This window comes from Rutidosis leptorrhynchoides, chromosome 1, assembly GCF_046630445.1.
Source record: "Rutidosis leptorrhynchoides isolate AG116_Rl617_1_P2 chromosome 1, CSIRO_AGI_Rlap_v1, whole genome shotgun sequence".
Taxonomy (NCBI): Eukaryota; Viridiplantae; Streptophyta; class Magnoliopsida; order Asterales; family Asteraceae; genus Rutidosis; species Rutidosis leptorrhynchoides.
The window spans coordinates 342378219-342404108 of NC_092333.1; the positions used below are offsets into that span (position 1 = coordinate 342378219).

Sequence of the window (25890 nt, forward strand, 5' to 3'; positions counted from 1 at the left end):
AGACCATGTGAGTCACCTAACATATGTGGGAACCATCATTTGGCAACTAGCATAAAATATCTCATAAAATTACAAAAATATGAGTAATCATTCATGACTTATTTACATGAAAACAAAATTACATATCCTTTATATCTAATCCATACACCAATGACCAAAAACACCTACAAACACTTTTATTCTTCAATTTTCTTCATCTAATTGATCTCTCTCAAGTTTTATCTTCAAGTTCTAAGTGTTCTTCATAAATTCCAAAAGTTCTAGTTTCATAAAATCAAGAATACTTCCAAGATTGCAAGTTTACTTCCAAGTTTTCTAAATCCATTCCAAGTAATCATCCAAGATCAAGAAACCTTTGTTACTTACAGTAGGTTATCTTTCTAATACAAGGTAATAATCATATTCAAACTTTAATTCAATTTCTATAACTATAACAATCTTATTTCGAGTGGAAATCTTACTTGAAATTGTTTTCGTGTCAAGATTCTGCTTCAAGAACTTTCAAGCCATCCAATGATCCTTTGAAGCTAGATCTATTTTTCTCATTTCCAGTAGGTTTATCCAAGGAACTTGAGGTAGTAATGATGTTCATAACATCATTCTATTCATACATATAAAGCTATCTTATTCGAAGGTTTAAACTTGTAATCACTAGAACATAGTTTAGTTAATTCTAAACTTGTTGGCAAATAAAAGTTAATCCTTCTAACTTGACTTTTAAAATCAACTAAACACATGTTATATATCTATATGATTTTCTAACTTAATGATTTAAAACCTGGAAACACGAAAAACACCGTAAAACCGGATTTACGCCGTCGTAGTAACACCGCGGGCTGTTTTGGGTTAGTTAATTAAAAACTATGATAAACTTGATTTAAAAGTTGTTATTCTGGGAAAATGATTTTTATTATGAACATGAAACTATATCCAAAAATTATGGTTAAACTCAAAGTGGAAGTATGTTTTCTAAAATGGTCATCTAGACGTCGTTCTTTCGACTGAAATGACTACCTTTACAAAAATGACTTGTAACTTATTTTTCCGACTATAAACCTATACTTTTTCTGTTTAGATTCATGAAATAGAGTTCAATATGAAACCATAGCAATTTGATTCACTCAAAACGGATTTAAAATGAAGAAGTTATGGGTAAAACAAGATTGGATAATTTTTCTCATTTTAGCTACGTGAAAATTGGTAACAAATCTATTCCAACCATAACTTAATCAACTTGTATTGTATATTATGTAATCTTGAGATACCATAGACACGTATACAATGTTTCGACATATCATGTCGACACATCTATATATATTTCGGAACAACCATAGACACTCTATATGTGAATGTTGGAGTTTGCTATACAGGGTTGAGGTTGATTCCAAAATATATATAGTTTGAGTTGTGATCAATACTGAGATACGTATACACTGGGTCGTGGATTGATTCAAGATAATATTTATCGATTTATTTCTGTACATCTAACTGTGGACAACTAGTTGTAGGTTACTAACGAGGACAGCTGACTTAAAAAACTTAAAACATCAAAATATATTAAAAGTGTTGTAAATATATTTTGAACATACTTTGATATATATGTATATATTGTTATAGGTTCGTGAATCAACCAGTGGCCAAGTCTTTCTTCCCGATGAAGTAAAAATCTGTGAAAGTGAGTTATAGTCCCACTTTTAAAATCTAATATTTTTGGGATGAGAATACATGCAGGTTTTATAAATGATTTAAAAAATAGACACAAGTACGTGAAACTACATTCTATGGTTGAATTATCGAAATCGAATATGCCCCTTTTTATTAAGTCTGGTAATCTAAGAATTAGGGAACAGACACCCTAATTGACGCGAATCCTAAAGATAGATCTATTGGGCCTAACAAACCCCATCCAAAGTACCGGATGCTTTAGTACTTCGAAATTTATATCATATCTGAAGGGTGTCCCGGAATGATGGGGATATTCTTATATATGCATCTTGTTAATGTCGGTTACCAGGTATTCACCATATGAATGATTTTTATCTCTATGTATGGGATGTATATTGAAATATGAAATCTTGTGGTCTATTGTTACGATTTGATATATATAGGTTAAACCTATAACTCACCAACATTTTTGTTGACGTTTAAAGCATGTTTATTCTCAGGTAAATACTAAGAGCTTCCGCTGTTGCATACTAAAATAAGGACAAGATTTGGAGTCCATGTTTGTATGATATTGTGTAAAAACTGCATTCAAGAAACTGATTTCGATGTAACATATTTGTATTGTAAACCATTATGTAATGGTCGTGTGTAAACAGAATATTTTAGATTATCATTATTTGATAATCTACGTAAAGCTTTTTAAATCTTTATTTATGAAATAAATGTTATGGTTTGTTTTAAAAATGAATGCAGCCTTTGAAAAATTTCTCATATAGAGGTCAAAACCTCGCAACGAAATCAATTAATATGGAACGTTTATAATCAATATGAACGGTACATTTCAACATTTCACTTAATCCACCAATTAACAACATAAACTAAGTACTTAAGTACTTATTACACCAACAATAGCCTCAAATCCTAGTTTGACACCAAATCAAGGTCAACACCCATTTTAACCAATAAACATGTTCTGATGAACATCATAATTACCAACACACTTGCTAACTAGTGATTAACACCCAAACCATGACAACTACTTCCAAATTCGCCATCTAGCCCTAAACCCACAATATCGGGTTTACTTACACAATACATACAACAAAACCTCCAATGTCATAAAAATGTGGTTTATAACCCAACACTAACACAAACCCAAACTCAAATCAAGAATCTAACACTAAAATTCGGATATATGGTTTTCCTTAGCACCAAAATGAGTCCTAGTAGCTAGAAACATCAAGAAGCACCAAGATCCACTCCAATTTGGGCAAGAATCATCATCTTCTTCAACCATGCAAGCTTTCTCTCTCTAAAAACCCACTTCCTCTCTCTAAGAAGGGTTTGGTTGGTGAGAAATGAAGATAAGAGTAGGTTTTGAGGTATAAATCTGACTCCATGTGCAAAGACCCAAATGCCCTCATCAATTTTACAAAATTACAAAATAAAACCCTTCAGGCACAAAGTGTAAGACCCAGTTTTCAGTTCAGTAAAATGGGACGCCGTCCAAACATCTAGGACGCCGTCCAAGTGGTCTGACGGGCCAGCTTAGGTAAATTGTTTTATTTAGAAAGGTATTTTGGTATTTTCACTTGTGGGACGAATTCAGGCCACAAAACCTGATCCATCGTCATCCTTATCTTCATTTATCACACTCTTCCACCTCCATCTTAAATTAGAGAGAGAAACGAGGTTTCTAGAGTGAGAAAGTGAAGATACTTGAAGAGGGAGAGTGATTCGGGTCAAAGCGTAAGAGTCAAGGTTGTTCTCATTGTTACTAGCTAGGTTTTGATTGTGGTGGTATATCCTAATCTTGATTTTCTTTACTTTGATTTGTGCGTGGGTTAGGGTTTGGGTTAGTAGTGAGCATAAAACCCATTTGTTGGTGATTTGGGGGTTTTTGGGTAAGATTGGGTCATGAGAACCCAAGAATGACTAACCTAGGTTTTGAGATGATAAATTGTGTTTATGGGTCTTAAATGGGTGGTTAATTACTAGCACACTTTGTTGCTAAGTGAATGGGTGATGTTTGGGTTTGTGGATGACCCAAATGGGTGTGTTGACCTTGGAATGGGTCAAATGAGTCTTAGGTGACCTAAGTTGCCTAATGAGTATGAAAATACACTAACCTTGTATTAGTAAGGGTATTAAGACCATAATCAATTGATGTTAGTGATTTGGTGTAGTCTAGACCTAGTGTGAGGGTTAATGGTGCAAATGGGTCACATTTGCACTATGGGTCAAAATGACACTAGGATGGTGAGTGAGTTGGTTAACTAACTAGATTGTATGATTGATTATGTGCATAATGTAAAAGGTACGTTACATTGAAGGTTGCAAGCTTGACTTATCGTTCACCAAATGCATTAAGGTGAGTGGAATAATTATGCGTGTACGTATATAATGTATTTATTTGTGTAGCGCGAAATGTGGGTTAGTCGCGGTGTTAAGACACTACATTTCATGTGACGAGTGGGTTAGTAGCGGTGTTAAGACACCACTCCTAGAAGTTTGATGGGTGGGTTAGTCACGGTGTAAAGACACCACCCGGGGGTTAGTGATACGCGGTGTTAAGTACGCTAACAGATATTGTGAACACCGATGGTCTTTCGCGAGCACCATTCTCTTGTATGATTGGTTAACCATGGTTATGTGTTATAGTGTAGCATATTCTATTGTTTTGACTATATGCTATTGGATATGCTATATGCGGTATTGGAGATTATTAGCTTTATACTTTGAGATGGTATGCTAATTAAAATGCTAGCATGTATGCGGTATGTGTGTAAGTGTTTGCAAGTAGGTATATTATATATGTATGTGTATAATTATTGCATTTACTAATCGTTTTGCTTACCCTCTCGTTGTTTACCTTTTTAGCTTCAGGTGTGGATAAGGCTCAGGGCAAGCTTGGGGAATAGAGGACTTCCCATCATTTTGTGTTGGATAACGTTTTGGATTTTGGCCTAAGTATGGGGTAGTTTAATCCCAAACACCATGTTCGTTAAATGTTTGGAAGTTAAACTCTTTTGGGTCAAAATTGCTACATTAACGTAATTAACGGGTCGTTGTAGTCCCAAGGGTCGTTGTCTAAACACTTCTATCTTATGTATTGGATGTATTTAAACATAGGGCAATGATTATATATTATTTCGGTATTGAATCGAAGTGTTTAATGGGATTTTAAAAGTGTTGGGGTTGTTCAGGTCTGCTGGGCGCCGTCAAGGATAAACGGCCCTTATAAATGGCTTGGCTTGACAAACGACCCCTGCAAACGGCCTGCCAAACGGCTTGCCAAACGGCCTGCCAGCCCTTTGCAGGGAAATTTTATGCTTATTTAAAGGGTCTTTGTCATTCATTCCAACACACACTTCAATTCACTTCTTTCTATCACTTGTACAATATTAGTCATACTTTCAAGGTCTTCGACTCCGTGCGAGAAACCTAGTACCCGGAGAAGAACGCCGAAGATTGTATTAGGAGCGGTCTGGAGTTTGAAGTTGTCACTTTTGTATTCAGAACTGGTTTAATAGACTGGTACTTCTATCCTTTGTCTTTATCTAATGTCTTCTATCATTATGTTCTGTGATGTTGTTGCCATGATTAGCGAGTAGTTATCTTTAGTGTATGCTACGATGTAATAGTTATAATGCCGAAATAATGTTATGGTTTATGTATGTTGTTGAAATGCTTTCCGATTATGCTTTAAACTCAATCACTTTTCCAACTAATAGAACGTAGTTATTGGCTCTGCTATTGGGAAGTCGCGAACCCCGATTCAGAGTACACTATCTGTGTCTCCCCTTGGTAAGAGAAGTCTATCAGATACAACGTAAGATCAACTGAGGCACACCGGTTGTAGTAAGTCTATCAAGCTTTAGATTCCGACTGAGGACTCTTTCGTAGTGAAACATCTGACTAGACCCTTAGTACATTGTTGGTCCCAGACCATGCTAGTGTAGTCACCAAGCATATAAACTTCGTACGTGCATGCTGAAGCACAACGGTTGTTGTAAGCTGTACCTCTGCTAAGTAAGGCCGTGGAACACGGCCAGTGTTGATTAATACACTGCACCATAACGTGATCTCAAGCATTGCTCCCCGCTTGAGAGATTCTTAGTTAATTAAGGAACTGTTTGTTTAAACATATACAGGATTGGACGGTTAGGATAACCGAACGTGTTCATGGAAGTCAACCTGACTTGGCCATGGTGTTCTTTATGGTTGAACTCTTTTTAAGGGCCTAACTATCTTTTAAAAACCAATCATTAACGAAAGCATTGAAACACATCACGTCTCTCGGATATGGTAAACCATGCATTCTATTATGTTTAAGAAAGTTTAGACCTTTATGGAATGTTAATACATCACCCAACCGAGTCACTCAATTGGATGAACCGTCTGAATGTGTATGCATGTAGTCAAATGCATGGGCGTTGGGGGTAAGGGACGTTGCTGTCTATTCAGAATCTTCAAGCCTATCGCATTACCCAGTGACATGTCTTACGATAGGGGCGTTTAGGACAAGTGTAATGAATACAAGGACTCTTCCTATTCATGAGCCAGCATTCAATAATCTCGGCAGAATAACTGATGAAATTATAGTATGTACTTGTTTTAACCTTATCTGAATTACGAATTTTATCGCATTTACTTTATCTGTCTTATAAACTAGAAAAGCCCAAAATTAGGTAACCACTACTCCTTCATAACTACCTTAAGCTTTAATATAGGTTCGATTCTACTGATATCTTAATAATACGACTCTAGGTCATACTTCCCTTACTCATAATAAGGAGTAGTATGATTTAGGCCCCACTAAATATAAATTTAAAACAGTACCCCCCTCTTGGTGGTTGATTCTAACGTGTTGCGACTAAACGACACCGCACAAATAAAACCGTCCGTTTCGGCCATATCAAGAGGGAAGCTAGTTTTTGGCATCGCTGCCAGGGAACTGGTATCAGACAATACTACTCTCTATCAAACTTATTCACAAGCATTTAGTGGTGTCTAAGAAAGATAATTATATACGGACTTGGTTGTTGGATTTTCCGAACAGTCTCCAATTATATTGGGACCAAAAGGATCCAGCCTCTCCGTATTCAGCCTGGCCACTTGGTGTGTTGACTAGTTCGTGCGAAGCTTTGTTATCGAAATACCAGGGAATCAGTAGCCAGAGCCAAAAACATATTCAACCTTAGGATAGTTAGTTTATCTTAGACTAAATTAGATTACTTTAGACTACCTTAGATTAAGATTACCTTAGATTACAATTACCTTAGATTACCTTAGAAGTTTAGTTTATCTGCTTAAAATTAAAAAGGCATACCCAGTGTATGACCCAAACCCGATGTAGACCAGTGTCGTTGTTATTCGTACCTGATCCAGACGCAATAATCTCTAAAACACGCAAGGAAGCATGAATCAGAAATCAAATGGCGTTACGCGTTACTTTAGCCAAAAATACCAAACCCTCGATTGAAGGTCGAAGAGGACCAATCAGATTTCCAGAGATTCAAGGACACTCGTTTGAGTTAAAACATCACATCATCCAGCTCATCCAAAATAGCTGTCAGTTTCATGGATTATCGAATGACGATCTTAATTCTCACCTTGATAAATTCATATCTCTTTCAAACTCCTACAAACAGCCAGGGATATGACAAGATATAGTCCGGCTATACTTGTTTTCCTATTCTCTCACTCATCATGCTCAAACATGGTTCGAAGGACTGGAAAATGATTCCATCACGTCATGGACAGAGATGGCTACTAAATTCCTAACTAAATATTTCCCTCCTTCTAAACAAACCTAACTAAAGAATGACATCATTAACTTCAAAAAAAGTTATGATGAATCTCTTTACACTGCATGGGAACGATTCAAAACCCTGCTGAAGAATTGCCCTAATTACCAACTAGAACAGTCAGCTCAAATCTGTACCTTCTAAAATGGTCTTACGGTAAATCATAGGACGATGATCGATGCAGCAGCTCAAGGAAATCTGATGAACCAAACTGCAGACGAAGCATGGGAATTGCTCGAGAATATGACAATGCATCATCATGACTGGAACAGTGGTGAAACAACTTCATCATCTGTCCCACTCTCTGCACTTAACAATCAAACGGAGGACATCAAATCCCTCACGGATAAGATGGAATCTCTCGCTAAACAACTTGGAGAATTGAAGATGCAGCCGCAGAAGGTCAACCAAGCTCAGGCTTGTGTTAATTGTACTAACCTGCAACCCACTGAAGAATATCAAGTTGAGTACGAAAACCCTGACGATTCAGTCTATTATGTTCAATACCCATCTCGTCCATCAAATCCTGGATTCAAACAATAACCTAGGGTTAATCAATTTCAACGAAGCAACTAGCCTTTTCACTATCGCTACCCACCTTATCCAGCTCAACAATCTCAATTGTCCTACGATCAACCACTTCAACTCACTGGTTCACCAGTCGAGGAAAATTCCCCTACCACCCAGATTAGAAAAGTAACTAACCCCACTCTCGGAGCTGATGATCAGTTGACTCAGTTCATTCAAGGACAATAACAGCTAAATCAGAGAACTGTAGCCAGACAAGATCAGACAGAGATACTAATGAGAAATCAATTGGCTTTACTCAAAAGTCTGGAGACGCAGCTTAGACAGTTATCACAACGCCTTGACACCCGACCACAGGGAAGGTTACCCAATAATACTATCTAAAATCTCCACTTAGAGGAAGCTAAGCAAATGGATTCCGTAATCCCAGAGGAAGAACCACAGAGAAGGTCAGCTAGGCTCAAGAACAAATCAGCATATACTCAGAAGCTGACCCCTGCAACTGTAGTTCGTGTACCCTATCCTGGAAGGCTACAGGAGGAACCATCCAAGCATGATTCCAGTTTCTAACGACCCCTGCAAACGGCCTGCCAAATGGCCTGCCAGCCGTTTGCAGGGAAATTTTATGCTTATTTAAAGGGTCTTTGTCTTTCATTCCAACATACACTTCAATTCACTTCTTTCTCTCTCTTGTACAATATTAGTCATACTTTCAAGGTCTTCGACTCCGTGCGGGAAACCTAGTACTCATAGAAGAACGCTGAAGATTGTATTAGGAGTGGTCTGAAGTTTGAAGTTGTCACATTTGTATTCAGAACTCGTTTAATCTACAGGTACTTCTATCCTTTATCTTTATCTAATGACTTCTATCATTATGTTCTGTGATGTTGTTGCCATGATTAGCGAGTAGTTATCTTTAGTGTATGCTATGATGTAGGCAGTTATAATGTCGAAATAATGTTATGGTTTGTGTATGTTGTTGAAATGTTTTCCGATTATTCTTTAAACTCATTCGCTTTTCTAACTAATAGAACGTAGTTATTGGCTCTGCTATTGGGAAGTCATGAACCCCGATTCAGAGTACACTATCTGTGTCACCCCTTGGTAAGAGAAGTCTATCGGATACAATGTAAGATCAGCTGAGGCACACCGGTTGTAGTAAGTCTATCAAGCTTTGGATTTCGACCAAGGACTCTTTCGTAGTGAAACATCTGACTAGACCCTTAGTACATTGTCGGTCTCAGACCAAGCTAGTGTAGTCACCAAGCATATAAACTTCGTACGTGCATTCTGAAGCACAACGGTTGTTGTAAGCTGTACCTCTGCTAAGTAAGGCCATGGAACACGACCAGTGTTGATTAGTACACTGCACCATAACGCGATCTCAAGCATTGCACCCCGCTTGAGGGATTCTTAGTTAATTAAGAAATTGTTTGTTTAAACACATAAAGGATTGGACCGTTAGGATAACCGAACGTGTTCATGGAAGTCAACCTGACTTGGCCATGGTGTTCTTTATGGTTGACTCTTTTTAAGGGCCTAACTATCTTTTAAAAACCAATCATTAATGAAAGCATTGAAACACATCACGTCTCTCGGATATGGTAAACCCTGTATTCTATTATGCTTAAGAAAGTTTAGACCTTTGTGGAATGTTAATACATCACCAAACCGAGTCGCTTAATTGGATGAGACGTCTGAATGTGTATGCCTGTAGTCAACTACACGGGCGTTGGGGGTAAGGGACATTGTTGTCTATTCAGAATCTTCAAGCCTATCGCATTACCCAGTGACATGTCTTACGATAGGGGCGTTTAGGACCAGTGTAATGAATACAAGGCCTCCGCCTATTCATGAGCCAGCATTTCGTAATCTCGGCAGAATAACTGATGAAATTATAGTATGTACTTGTTTTAACCTTATCTGAATTACGAATTTTATTGCATTTACTTTATCTGTCTTATAAACTAGAAAATCCCAAAATTAGGTTACCACTACTCCTTCATAACTATCTTAAGCTTTAATATTGGTTCGATTCTACTGATATCTTAATAATACGACTCTAGGTCATACTTCCTTTACTCATAATAAGGAGTAGTACGATTTAGGCCCCGCTAAATATAAATTTAAAATAGTACCCCCTCTTAGTGGTTGATTCTGATGTGTTGCGACTTAACGACACCGCACAAATAAAACGGTCCGTTTCGGCCATATCAGTACTTGTGCAAGTTCAAAATGCTCATACCGCGCAGTCGATTCTTGTAATAACTTCAAATATTTTTGCATTGAGAGTTCATGCGCGTCGAATGTGCCATTGAACTGATTTGCCACTAACTGTGAATCTGTGAAAGCGCGCAATTTGGTGACATGCATTTTATGCGCGATATTCAAACCAGCAAGTAGTGCTTCATATGCAGCTTCATTATTTGTTACATCAAAATTGAAACGTAGCGTGTATGTATGCTCCTCACCACGTGGGGCTGTTAACACTAGACCCGCACCAGCACCCTCTGCGCATGAGGCTCCATCAGTAAATAAATCCCATGTCTCGCCTGGCACTGTGTTTGACTCTGTTCGTTCATTAATTACTTCCATCTCACCAGACATTTTTGCTAGGTAGTCCGCTAAAACTTGCCCTTTTATAGCGTTACGCTGAAGATATGAAATTTCATAAGCACCTTACTCCACTGCCCACATCGCGAGCCTACTATATATTTCCGGTTTTGTTAACACTTGCTTAATTGGCATGTTAGTTAGTACATGAATTAGATGCCCTTGAAAATATCTCTGCAACCTTCGTGACGTTAATATAAGTGCGTACACAAATTTTTCGATAGGGGCATAGTTTATTTCACTACCCGTAAGAGGTTTGCTAACAAAGTACATTGGCTTTTGTATCTTGTCTCTTTCCGCAACTAAAACTGATCCAAAGGCTTCATTTGCCACTGATATATAGAGGTAAAGAATTTCGCCCTTAATTGGTGCCATTAATGTAGTCAAAGTTTTCAAATATTTCTTCATTTCCTGAAACGCGGTTTCAACCTCACTTGTCCATACAAAGCTTTTTTGCTTTAAACATCCCTTCAAAGTCCTGAAAAATGGCAACTGCCTTTCTGCGGCCTTGGACAAAAATCTTGTTAATGCAGCTAATTTGCCCACAAACTTTGCACTTCTTTAACTGTCTCCGGCGCAGTCATATTCTTAATAACCGCAATTTTCTTCGGGTTAGCTTGAATACCTTATTCAGTAACAAAATAGCCAAAAACTTTCCTTCTGTCTCGCCAAAACTACATTTTGACGGATTAAGCTTCATATTTATCCTGCGCAACGTATTAAATGTTTTTCGCATATCGTCCATAATGCGTGCTTGCATTGTACTTTTAATTACTAGATCATCCACATAAGCCTCAAGGTTGCGCCCAATTTGGTTTTCAAACGCAGCGTCAATTAGCCGCTGGTATGTTGCACCCGCATTGATTAATCCAAAGAGCATCGTTATATAAGAAAATATACCTTTGCTTGTGTAGAAAGCGGTTTTATCTTCATCTTCCTTAGCCATTGGAATCTGATGATATCCCCTCGCAGCATCTAAAAAACATTTGAATGGAAAGGCATGTAATGACTCCACTTTTAAATAAATTTCTGGAAGCGGGTAATTATCTTTAGGACATGCTTTATTGAGATCTTTGAAATCAATACACATCCTCCATGAGCCATCGGGCTTCTTTACTAAAACCGGGTTCGCGATCCATTATTGGTATTTAAGTTCGCGCAAAATTCCTGCTGCTACCAGCTTTGTTACCTCCTCGCATAACCATTTAGTGCGATCTGGGGCCATACCCTTGCGCTTCTGGACTACAGGCTTTAAGGCAGGATTGACATTAAACTTGTGTTCTGCTATATGACGCGGAACACCAGTCATATCCTTCTCACACCAAACAAAAACATATATGTATTCCATGAGTAATTGCACAATCTGCGCTTTTGTATCCGCACTAATATTAAGGTCGATTTTAAATTTTTGATCGGGATACTCAAGATTAACCACTACCATGTTATCCTCAGCATCAGCGCATTCTTTAACTACACCTTTCATGGTAACAGTTGCACAAATAGGGATGACACTCGTCGAGCTTACCGTCGCCACACCTTTACGCGTTGTAAATTTAATCATGGCATGAATGGTAGATGGAACAGTTCCAAATTTTCCCAGCGCAGATCTACCTAATAGCATATTGTAGCGGGAAGAAGTTCGCATAACATAGAAGTCTAATTGTGCTTGGCGCACCAAATTAGCATCATTTTTGAAATGTCCCGTTCATATTAATTATAAACGTTCCATATTAATTGATTTCGTCGCGAGGTTTTGACCTCTATATGAGACGTTTTTCAAAGACTGCATTCATTTTTAAAACAACCATAACCTTTATTTTATCGATAAAGGTTTAAAAAGCATTACGTAGATTATCAAATAATGATAATCGAAAATATACCGTTTACACACGACCATTACATAATGGTTTACAATAAGAATATATTACATCAAAAATAATTTTCTTGAATGCAGTTTTTACATAATATCATACAAGCATGGACTCCAAATCTTGTCCTTATTTTAGTATGCAACAGCGGAAGCTCTTAATAATCACCTGAGAATAAACATGCTTAAAACATCAACAAAAATGTTTGTGAGTTATAGGTTTAACCTATATATTATCAAATCATAATAATAGACCACAAGATTTCATATTTCAATACATCCCATACATAGAGATAAAAAAATCATTCATACGGTGAACACCTGGTAACTGACATTAACAAGATGCATATAGAATATCCCCATCATTCCGGGACACCCATCAGACATGATAAAATTGAAGTACTAAAGCATTCCAAATTCCAGAATGGGGCTTGTTGGGCCCGATAGATCTATCTTTAGGATTCGCGTCAATTTGGGGGTCTGTTCCCAAATTCTTAGGCTACCAAGCTAAAAAGGGGCATATTCGGCTTCGATCATTCACCCATATAAATTAGTTTCATTTACTTGTGTCTATTTCGTAAAATATTTATAAAATTGCATGTATTCTCATCCCAAAATATTAGATTTTAAAAGTGGGACTATAACTCACTTTCACAGATTTTTACTTCGTCGGTAAGTAAGACTTGGCCACTGGTCGATTCACGAACCTATAACAAATATGTACATATATATCAAAGTATGTTCAAAATATATTTACAACATTTTTAATACGTTTTAATGTTTTAAGTTTATTAAGTCAGCTGTCCTAGTTAGTAACCTACAACTAGTTGTCCATAGTTAGATGTACAGAAAATAAATTGATATATATTATCATGACCCAATCCACGACCCAGTGTATACACGTCTCAGGCTAGATCACAACTCAAAGTATATATATTTTTGGAATCAACCTCAACCCTGTATAGCTAACTTCAACATTACTGCATATAGAGTGTCTATGGTTGTTCCAAATAATATATATAGATGGGTCGATATTATATGTCAAAACATTTGCATACGTGTCTATGGTATCCCAAGATTACATAATATATTAGAATATATGTATTATACAATATAAGTTCGCTAGGATATGATTAATATAGATTTGTTACCAATTTTCACGTACCTACAACAAGTAAAAAATATCCAATCTTGTTTTACCCTTAACTTCTTCATTTTAAATCCGTTTTGAGTGAATCCAATTGCTATGGTTTCATATTGAACTTAAGTTTATGAATCTATACAGAAAAAGTATAGGTTTATAGTCGAAAATATAAGTTACAAGTTGTTTTTGTAAGAGTAGTCATGTTAGTCGAAAGAACGACGTCTTGATGACCATTTTGAAAAACATACTTTCCACTTTGAGTTTAAACGTATGAAATCATCTTAATGAAAAATGTCGAGTTACTTAACTTATCGATATCCAACATCTAAGTTATTTACACTCCACGTTCTTACTTATAAATTACTTTACCATTTTCCGAATGTTGTCAAAAAGAATAGATTTCTTAAATCACAGTGGACCTCATAACATAGACCCGTAATCATATCACAATGTATCTGATAAATCAATCATTTGATATTATCTTCTAATTCCATCGATAAACATATTGAAACAAATACATTCATATAAAGTATTATACGTTTAATACTTTATTAATATTCTCAAGTTATAATATATATATATATATATATACATATTTATTTATATAAAACGGTTCGTGAATCGTTGAAATTTGGCTGAGGTTATAATGAACGTATGAACACAATTTAAAATTCTTGAGATTTAACTTAACAAACTTTGCTTATCGTGTCGGAATAATATAAAGATAAAGTTTAAATTTGGTTGGAAATTTCCGAGTTGTCACAGTACCTACCCGTTAAAGAAATTTTGTCCCGAAATTTGAATGGGATAGTCATGGCTGACAATAAGTATGTTTTCATGACGTATACGAGTTGGAAATTAGAGTTTTATTATCATCAAGTAATATAGATAAAGCAATTTGATTTTTGTGAAGAGTACGAGTGAAGTTATCACAAAAGAATGAAATAAGTAAATGCACGTTCTTTTCAACCATTGACATAGTCACAGTTGATTTCCGAAATTCAAGGAATTTAGAGAAAATATTCGTAATAATATTTGGTTCTTCGGTAATTAAGGAAGTTAGGATCAGCTTTGATTGAATGCGATAATCTGTTTTGATTGCTCTGTCAGATATTTTACTATATATCCACCCCCTTCGTTTCCTTATTTCCACAACTCACACCTTTTATTCTTTCTCCCTCAATTCATACTTTATAGCATTCGCTAATATGCTCCATCCAGTTCTGATTCTTGATATACTCCTAACTTTCATATCTGTCATTCTTCTTTTTCATCTGCCGCCGGAAGAATCTATTTACTTCTACTATACTCTTGGTTTTATAGTGTTTTTAGTTCTCCTGTGTATTTATATTGCTATATGCATCGATATATATGGTTTGTAATTTCTGGGTTGTTGTTGGGTTTTATATCTTCCCTTATACTTCAAAGTCCCTGCTTCTGTCTTCTATAATCATTGTCATCCACAGTTAATACTCCCTCCTATTTGCTGCGATTTATACTCCAATTTCTATTTTGGGGCTTTGTCTTTTCGTTTCTTCTTCTTGCGATTAAGCATATCTTGTAATGGTCCATAATTCGTAGATATAGATTTCGGAATGAACATTGTTAATGTTCTAAGAAGGAAATGGTAATTGCACGGTCTTGATTTGTTAATTTACCAGAATACACTGGAAAAGACCGAATCATCAAGAAATATTTTCTTAATATTTTAGAGGTTAAATAGAATACAAGAGTCGTGTAACATGGCACATGATGATGTTATGATCTGTGAATCATCACGTTCCATTTAAAAACTCAGCATGACTTACTGTAATATAATCACGTTGATCAAGTGTCATTATATTATACTAACTCATGCTTCAGTTCCCAACACTACTTCAATAGTATACATATTTTAAATTCGAATTTTTCAGAATTTAAAAACTAAAATAGTTTCTTTTATGATGTAACACAGATAGCGCAAAGAGGTAAATGATTTCGAATAACAATAGTTATAAAGATATCTTCAGAAACATAGAAGATATTTATAATGAAAGATATGATGATATCTTAGAATATCTAAGATCAGAGGATGATGAAGAATATTATTCACAAGGGTTTAGAGTCAGGAGTAAGGTATTTGATAATAATTTCAGCAGACACTGAATCATTTGGATTCTTTGAAGGTAGGTTTAGTTTTTGTGATTTGTCCATAGCCTCCTTCATGGTCTGCTTAATCCATTTTCCAGTTCCAAACCTTCTCTTTTTCTGAGCTTTTCCAACACACTATCTTTTATTATCAAACTTTTGACTGTTAAGGTCGTTTACAGTTTTTGCTACTTCATCAGCATTTTCTAAACTTCGGAGAACTAGTTCGCATTTTAGAGTGTTTTTCAGAAACTTCACATTCAAAGTATATAAGTCTAGGAGATAGACGTTATATATATACACCTATAACCGTTGGCGGAGACATGCTGCAAGATTTTAAAATACTGATTGCTGATTCCCAGTAATTGGCATGACAATTCTTGTTACAAGATGCGAATGAGTAAATGATGGGGTTTCGATAAATATAATGACTTTTCGGAAAGTCAAAGATCAGTGAAGTTGTTGGTAAGTTTATTTCTAATGTGGTGAGACATAAAAGGTTCTCCGGTAATGATGACGAAAGGGCAACGTCTATATCAAGGTTATAATAAGACTGTTTCAACTAAAAAGTTGAAGTTGACTTGCTGAAGCTGTGACAAAACTGACTAATTTGAAAAGGAATCGTAAAGTTATTTTTGCTAATAAATGCCAAAGGGTCTGACACGGATACGTGTTAAATTATGACTCTCGTTTCGAGAGCTTTTCAGATGCAAGACTGTGGTTAATATGTGGTTGGATCATCATCTCGATTGTTCATTATTTGAAGTGTCTTCAGGAATTTCTAAGGGTTTTGAACGCAGATTGTAATAGTTAATATACATATGATGTTCTAACATAGTTTTGAAGTCAAAGTATAGCTTGTAAAAGATGTAAGGATCTAAGAATGATGATTTTGGTCATATCTCGAGTTGAATTCTGAGATTTCAAAATTAGAATATGTAATTAAATTCTGAATGAGTATGGTTGTTTTGATTTCTATAAAAGAATGTATATTGTTGTAAAAGTAGGGAGTATAATAGATGATTTGCTGAATCAGATTCGAAGAATGTAACATATTAATTGTGAATTTACATATCTCTCGGGTATTACCTACCCGTTAAAAAAAATTTCACAATTAATATTTTGTACAAAAGAATTTTATTACAGTCTTTATGAAAATATATATATGTATATTTTCTTCAGATGTAACATAGATTTAATGAGTTAATGTTAAATTAAACTCATTTGATTTACGGTTGTAACTAGAATTGAATATCCCTAAAGGCTTTAAAAATTACATAACTTTTACGGAGTATTTATTTAATGACATTGAAATTATGAATCAATACTTCGTTATTTGTTGATGTATAATGTTCGGTTCGTGGAATTCTTGTGAATTTCGCAAAGTACGAATGATGTTATTTGAAAAGTTTCAAGTACATCGATGATGAAAGTGTAAAATCAAACATATATTTGAATAATACACTTGATTTATTATGAGATGGAATTTATTGAATTAAAACAGAGATTGTAGTTAACGATGGTTAAGTTGTTAAGGAAGGGTGTACATCTTAGCATATTAGTAATATGAATTTAATCGAGTAGTATCTACCCTTATTTAATTCATACGTAATAGCTTAGTACGAAAGATTTATTTTGATCTCAATATATATATATATATATATATATATATATATATATATATATATAATATACATATAATTTCTTCAGATGAAATGAGTTAATACTTCATAACTCGTTGATAAAATATACGCGTCATTGATTCGTAATGATGTCCACGGTGATTCTTGAACTGACGGAGTTTGTGATGTTATAGGTGCTGCTGATTCTAATGACACTGACGACACTGACTGTGATGGTGATGCTACGGTACTGTTGATTATGTTGGTAACACAAGTCTAGCTTATAAATCACGCATCATTCTTGTCAGGGTTTCTACTCTTCCTTCTATCATTTCGATTCACTCATCTGATTTATGGTTAGGGTTAGAATAGATAATCTCTAAGACTTTAGAGATTACATAATCGCCGCGGAGTGTTTCTCCAATGAAGTTATGAATAAATACTTCATCATTTGTTGTTGTTGGTATTCCTTGGTATCTACAGGGCATATGACATTGGTGCTCGTGGGACAGATTGTAAAGTTGAGGTTTACGACACGGTTGTGGTTGGGGGTGTAATGGTACTGTTGGCGTTGATGATGGTAGTATTGATTCTGCTGCTGGTGCTGCTTCTGGTATTTGTAACCTTTGCACCATATTCTCCAAAGCCACTACCCGAGCGCGAAGCTCGTTGACTTCTTCTATTACACCGGGGTGATTGTCGGTTCGGACGAGCGAATAAATAAAATCTAAAATTTGATGTAGTATATAATCGTGACGAGATACTCTGGAGATGAGAGAGAAAATGGTGTTTCGGATAGGTTCGCCGGTAAGTGCTTCAGGTTCTTCGCCAAGAGGGCAATGTGGTGGATGGAAAGGATCGCCTTCTTCTCTCCAATGATTGAGGAGGCTATGAACCCATCCCCAATTCATCCAAAATAGATGATGGCTGATTGATTGATCCATTCCAGTCACACTGCTTTCAGAGCTTGAGTGAGATTCCATATCGGAATTCGAGAGACTTGAACTAATGACGAATTCCATTTTATTCGATTGAATAAAGGATTTTTCGATATGAAATGATTTTCCGGCTATCGGGTGGTATTCTAATTACATAGAATAACTATATATATAGCGCAAAAGATTTTGTAGATTACGGAGGAATTTACGGGATATGTTAGGAAAAGTTTACAGTAACAGATATGATAAGATATGAATTTTGTCTATACACTATTCATGCAATCAATGCAGTAAGACGTGTCTAGACTAAGAATGATAAGCAGGCAATTTCCGACAAAAATGATAAGCAAAACTTTTGACAATGCAGACACGGTCGAAGTCCAGACTCACTAATGCATCCTAACGACTATCAGTTAGACACACTAATGCAGACCTGGTTCGCTAAGACCACCGCTCTGATACCAACTGAAAGGACCCGTTCATATACATTATAAACGATTCACAATAGTTGATTACATCGTGAGGTATTTGACATCTATATGATACATTTTACAAACATTGCATTTATTTTTAAAAGACAAACTTTATTCACATCAAAAGTTGACGGCATGCATACCATTTCATAATATCCAAATATAAATGATCTAATCTGTCATTTACTTAATCATAATCTTTATTGAACTCAATGACTTGAATACAACGTCTTTTAAAATATGCCATGAATGACTCCAAGTAATATCTCTAAAATGAGCAAATGCACAGCGGAAGATTTCTTTCATACCTGAGAATAAACATGCTTTCAAGTGTCAACCAAAAGGTTGGTGAGTTCATTAGTTTATCATAAACGATCATTTTCATTATTTTAATAGACCACAAGATTTTCATTTCTCATAAATACACATCTCATATCAGGCATTTCGCAAACTGCATAGAGTTAAAAATCATTCATATGGATTGAACACCTGGTAACCGACGTTAACTTAATGCATAGAATATCCCCAAAACAGAACCTCTCATCTGTATAATAATCTCGAAGTACTAAAACATTCGTACCCCGAATGGGACTTATCAAGGTCCATAGATCTATCTTTAGGATTCGCATCAATCAGGGGCCATTTCCCTAAATTCTTAGGTTACCATACTTGAAGGGCGATATTCAGTTTAATAATCCAACCATAGAATGTAATTTTAAGTACTTGTGTCTATTTCGTAAAGCAATTGTAAAAGCAGCGCATGTATTCTCAGTCCCAAAAATATATATTGCAAAAGCATTTAAAAAGGGAGCAAATGAAACTCACAATACTGTATTTTGTAGTAAAAATACATATGACGTCATTGAACAAGTGCAATGTTGGCCTTGGATTCACGAACCTATATTAATTATATATATTTATATGTTTGATCAATATCTGTCTAACAATTTAGGTCAAGTCATAGTGTATCACAATTCTAATGCTCGAGACTAAATATGCAAAAGTCAACAAAATCATATTGACCAAAATGTCTTCCAAAATTTATACATGATTATTATATAGTTTAAATATAGTCGTTTTATTTATTTAAATATTTTTAATAGATTTTATTAAAGTAAATAATATAGTTCTTTTATTAATAAATAAAATTTTATATTAAAATTTATATAATAAAAATATACTTTTATATATCTTAAGTAATAAAATTTAAAAACTTCAATTAATATCATAAAAATAATATAATAGGTATTATTAATGTAATTATATTATACGTAGTAAAATATCTTTGTATCACATATTTATTTGATAAAATAATATTGATAATAATAATAATAATAATAATAATAGGTAAAAGTTGTATTATTTTGTAATAATTATTATTATTCTACTAATAAAAATAACAATAATTATATTTTTTAAAAATGATAAAATGATATTTTTTATTAAGAAAAGTACTAAAATGATAATAATAATGATGTTTCATATTAATAATGATATTTTTATTAAAAATAATAATTTTAGTAAAAATGATAGTTTTAATATTAATAATACTTTTAATAATAATAATAGTAAATTAATGAAAATGATATTTTTCCTTTAAATCAATATCTTACAATATCCTAATTTCATCATGATACTCATACTCATTATTTCCTAATCGCTTCGTTTAATAGCTTTTAGTCGTCTTTTATATCGCGTTCATACTAATAATAATAATAGTAATCATAATAATTAGATGTTACTAATATTAGTTTTAATTATAATAATACTAATAATAATATTAATGATAATACTAATAACTATTTGAATGATAATAATAATAATAATAATAATAATAATAATAATAATAATAATAATAATAATAATAATTATAATTATAATTATAATAATAATAATTATAACCTTAACGATAATAACGATAGTAATAATAATGAAAATAACAATAATATCTTTTATTAATAACGACAATGATAATAATAATAATTATAATAATTATAATAATTAGATTATAACGACGATAATAACGACGATAATAATAATCATTTTTAATAATAATACAAAAATTCAATTGACTTTAACTTCTAAACCGTTCATCTAAACCATTCGATATCTAAATGAAAAGTTCTCAATTTTTCGCTAGCTTTCCAATGACATGCATATCATATATCTTATCTTAATAGCATATGTATTTAATTCAAGATTTGACATAACCTATCTAACGACAATAACGAACGTATAAGCATGCATAATCCTATATACTCGAGCACTAGTCAGGGATACACTAATAATATATAAAAGTTAAGTTATGAGTGCTCACGTATCAATATTGAGATTCAATATTGCAGGAAAAGTACGTAGACGCAACGAAGATGATAAACACTAGTTTGACTCACGAGCAATACTCCCGAACCATACCCATAACCTCCATAGCTATAACCCATAATTTCCTTAGCTCTATCCCGCTCGAAAAACAATTTCGAAATCACTCGGACAGCACTCCGTCGTAATATTATATGTATACTAATAATATCTTGAAATAATACGGAGTAAATATATATATATATATATATATATATATATATATATATATATATATATATATATATATATATATATATATATATGTAAATCGATTGAGAGAGTTTAGAGAAAAATATATTCAAGTTTCTATGAAATAATGAAACCTATTGAATTCTTTTTATAATAGATTTTTAAATTATTAAAGTGAATTATTAATGTATGAATTATTAAAGTGAATTATTAAAGTATGAATTATTAAAGTGAATTATTAAAGTATGAATTATTAAAGTGAATTATTAAAGTTAAAGTAAAGTAAAAATAAAGTAAAGGTAAAGTTTAAGTATAGTAAAAGTATAAAACTATGTAAGTATAATACGCGTATAAATATATATAATATTAATTTAAATCGTTATATATATTTAATATAAATATCGTTATCTTTATCATACTGGTTAAGTAATGAGTTGTCAAAAGTGGTTCTAGATATTTATAAAAGTTATATATGTTATAATAATAATGTTCTTTTTAAACTGAAAACGTTTTTGTACGTTTGAAACTAAATCAAATAAATATGATAATTTTGTTTTCCAAAACTAAATATATTTAAGAATCATTTTGTTTAAAGGTTAAAATAATGAAAATCGTTATATCATAAAACGTTTTAGAAAAGTAGAATCATATATATATTCATAATAGGCTTCAAGTTTTTAAATTACAGTCTGTTGGTGAAGCATGCGATAAAGTTCAAAGGTTAAATAAACGTATGAAATCATCTTAATGAAAAATATCGAGTTACTTAACTTGTCGATATCCAACATCTAAGTTATTTACACTCCACGTTCTTACTTATAAATCACTTTACCATTTTCCGAATGTTGTCAAAAAGAATAGATTTCTTAAATCACAATGGACCTCATAACATAGACCCGTAATCATATCACAATGTATCTGATAAATCAATCATTTGATATTATCTTCTAATTCCATCGATAAACATATTGAAACAAATACATTCATATAAAGTATTATACGTTTAATACTTTATTAATATTCTCAAGTTATAATATATATATATATATATATATATATATATATATATATATATATATATATATATATATATATATATATATATATATATATACATATTTATTTATATAAAACGGTTCATGAATCGTTGAAATTTGGCTGAGGTTATAATGAATGTATGAACACAATTTAAAATTCTTGAGATTTAACTTAACAAACTTTGCTTATCGTGTCGGAATAATATAAAGATAAAGTTTAAATTTGGTTGAAAATTTCCGGGTTGTCACAACAAACGACCTCTGCTCTCACCTTTTTCAACCAGTCCATACCAATTATTACATCAAAACTCCCTAACTCGACTGGTATTAAATCAATTTTAAACGTTTCATCCCCCAGTTTAATTTCTCTATCCCGACATATATTATCTGCTGAAATTAATTTACCGTTTGCTAATTCGAGCAAAAATTTACTATCCAAAGGCGTCAATGGGCAACTTAATTTAGCACAAAAATCTCTACTCATATAGCTTCTATCCGCACCCGAATCAAATAAAACATAAGCAGATTTATTATCAATAAGAAACTTACCCGTAACAAGCTCCGGGTCTTCCTACGCTTCTGTCGTATTAATATTGAAAACTCTTCCGTGGCCCTGCCCATTAGTATTCCCCTGATTCGGACAATTACTTCTAATGTGGCCCGGTTTTCCACATCCATAACAAACAAAGGCGGCATTACATGTTTCGCCACTATTTGTTCCTTTAGTTCGGTTAAACTTTGGTCCGTAGACCTCGCACTTTTTTGCACCATGGCTAGTTCTTTTACACTTGGTGCAAAATGTCGTGCAGAACCCATTCTGGTGATACTCTTCACACCTTTGGCATTTTTGGTTTTTGTTGCCGTTGTTGTTATTGAGGTTGTTGTTGAGATTATTATTGTTATTGGAATGGTTGTTGTAGTTGTTGTTATTGGGACGTTTGTTGTAGTTATTGTTAGGATTGCGGTTATTGTTACGATTGTTGTTGCGGTTGTGGTTGTAATTGTTGTTGTTGTTGTATTGGTGACCCTTGTCACTGGTTTCTTCCCACTTTCTCTTGAGTTGTTTCGTGTTGGCTTCTTCGGCTGCCTGCTCTTTAATTCTTCCCTCAATCTGATTTATGAGTTTATGAGCCATTCTACTTGCCTTTTGTATGGAAGTGGGCTCGTGTGAACTCACATCTTCTTGAATCCTTACTGGTAACCGTTTTACAAATGCGTCAATATTCTCTTCTTCATCTTCGAACGCTCCCGGACACAATAGGCACAACTCTGTGAATCGTCGTTCATATGTGGTAATGTCGAACCCTTGTGTTCGTAACTCCCTAAGTTCTACCTTGAGTTTATTGACTTTGTTTCTAGGACGGTACTGCTCGTTCATCAATTGCTTGAATGCCGACCACGGTAGTGCGTAAGCAGCATTTTGCCCTACCTGTTCAAGATAGGTGTTCCACCACGTTAACGCAGTACCTGTGAAGGTATGCGTAGCGTACTTAACTTTGTCCTCTTCAGTACACTTACTTATGGTAAACACCGATTCGACTTTCTCGGTCCACCGTTTCAATCCAATTGGTCCTTCAGTTCCATCAAATTCCAAAGGTTTGCAGGCAGTGAATTCTTTGTAGGAGCATCCTACACGATTTCTTGTGGAATTAGTTCCACTGCTAGATCCAGAGTTATTGTTATTTTGCATCGCAGCCTGTACTGCGGCTATGTTTGCTGCAAGGAAAATACGAAAGTCTTCCTCGCTCATGTTCAAATTCTGACGAGTCGCCGGTGCCATTTCCTTTAAAAATAGCCAAAAGAATTGAGTTAATCATATAGAATTTAAGAGTAGTCAATAGTATCTCGTAGCATTATATGAACTTATTTATAAGAGCTTTTTCTTCATATTAGCATTTTCTAGTTTAAATTCAGGTACTACCTACCCGTTAAGTTCATACTTAGTAGCTAATATACAATTCAACTACTACAATTCCATATGAAAAATTGATTATAATAATATATCACATACAAATATTCTTCAAACTTACAACTTCGCTATATTACATATAACATGAAATATAGTACACTTTGATACAAGACAGTTTTGAAGATAAACCTAGTTAATACGCAAGTTGTTCAGCAAAGGAAATAAAGACACGTAATTCATAAGTCCAGAAACAAGTCATGCATTCTGGTTTTACTAAGACGACTTCCCATCCTTGGTCTTGTGGAAAATAACCGTTATGACCATTGGCTAGGCAGCATGTTGTAATATCGTCAAAAGGACGAGGGTTTCGTAATGTCCAACAGCCCCGTAATAATCTAAAAACCTTGTTTCTCACCCCAACTACTGAATCCGTCACTTGTGGGAAGGTTTTATTTAAAAGTTGCAATCTGATGTTCTTTTTCTCACTTTGGTAAGAAGCGAACATCACTAACCCATAAGCATAACATGCTTCTTTATGTTGCATGTTAGAAGCTCTTTCTAATTCACGAAATCCTATATTGGGATATGTTGAGTCAAAATAGGTTCTTAACCCGTAGCGTAAAATTGCATTTGGGTTCCCTGCATTTAACGCTTTAAAGAAAACATGGCGTAACTTACGGTCTCCCCAATGTGATATACCCCACCTATTAAAGGAAAGCCTTTTATAAACTAAGGCATTTCTGGAAAGTCTTTCAAATGTTTGACAAGTTAATTTTGCCATAATTAATTATGCTGATGAATTCTGACCGACTCTAGACAAGATTTCCTCAATCATATCCTCTGGTAGATCTTCAAAAATATTCGGTTGTCTACCCTTAACGTCCATTTTGTTTTTATACTGTAAAATAGACAAGGATTAGATTCGTAAAAGATAATTAACAAACAATACAAGCAATTTTTACATAGAACATAAAAGTACAAGCACACTACAATACATATAATACACAACATGATTACAACCCTCTAATCTGAATCACTGGTTTCTTATTCTTCGGACTTGGTTCGTTTTCCTAATTTTCTAGGAATATATGGTGCTCCTCTAATACGAGCCATCATTTTCCACAATGGTTTAGAAAAACCTGGTGGTTTAGAGGTTCTCGGGTTATTGTTACAATTTAGGAAATACGGACGTTGCCGATACATATAAAGTTCATCGGGGTTGGAATCAGGTTTCTCTATTTTTATACCTTTTCCCTTATTATTTTCTTTTGCTATATTAAATTGGGTCGAGGTAATTTCTATAACATCATCAGAATCCTCATCGGGATCCGATTCATCGAAAAATTGGTAATCTTCCCAATATTTTGTTTCCTCGGCGGAAACACTATTGACCATGTTAACTTTGGTCCGTTGGTTGATGATTTTATTTTATTTAATCGATTTACTGTAGGTATCAATATTTCTTCCTCCGGAACCTCTTCTTCTTCCAGTTCCTCCTCTTTCGGTTCCTCCTCTTCTGATTCCTCTTCTTCCGATTCCTCTTCTTCCGGTTCCTCTTCTTCCGGTTCCTCTTCGGGAATTTGTGAATCTTCCCAAATTATATCCGA

At 34.1% G+C, this 25890-nt stretch overlaps 1 protein-coding gene across 1 annotated transcript; it reads right to left on the reverse strand.

The window, feature by feature from the left end:
• Positions 1 to 10175: 10175 nt before the first annotated feature.
• Positions 10176 to 10610, reverse strand: LOC139899696 (uncharacterized). Its single transcript, XM_071882541.1, has one exon. It carries the CDS (start codon positions 10608 to 10610, stop codon positions 10176 to 10178), a length of 435 nt encoding a protein of 144 aa, XP_071738642.1.
• Between the last annotated feature and the right edge of the window lie 15280 nt (positions 10611 to 25890).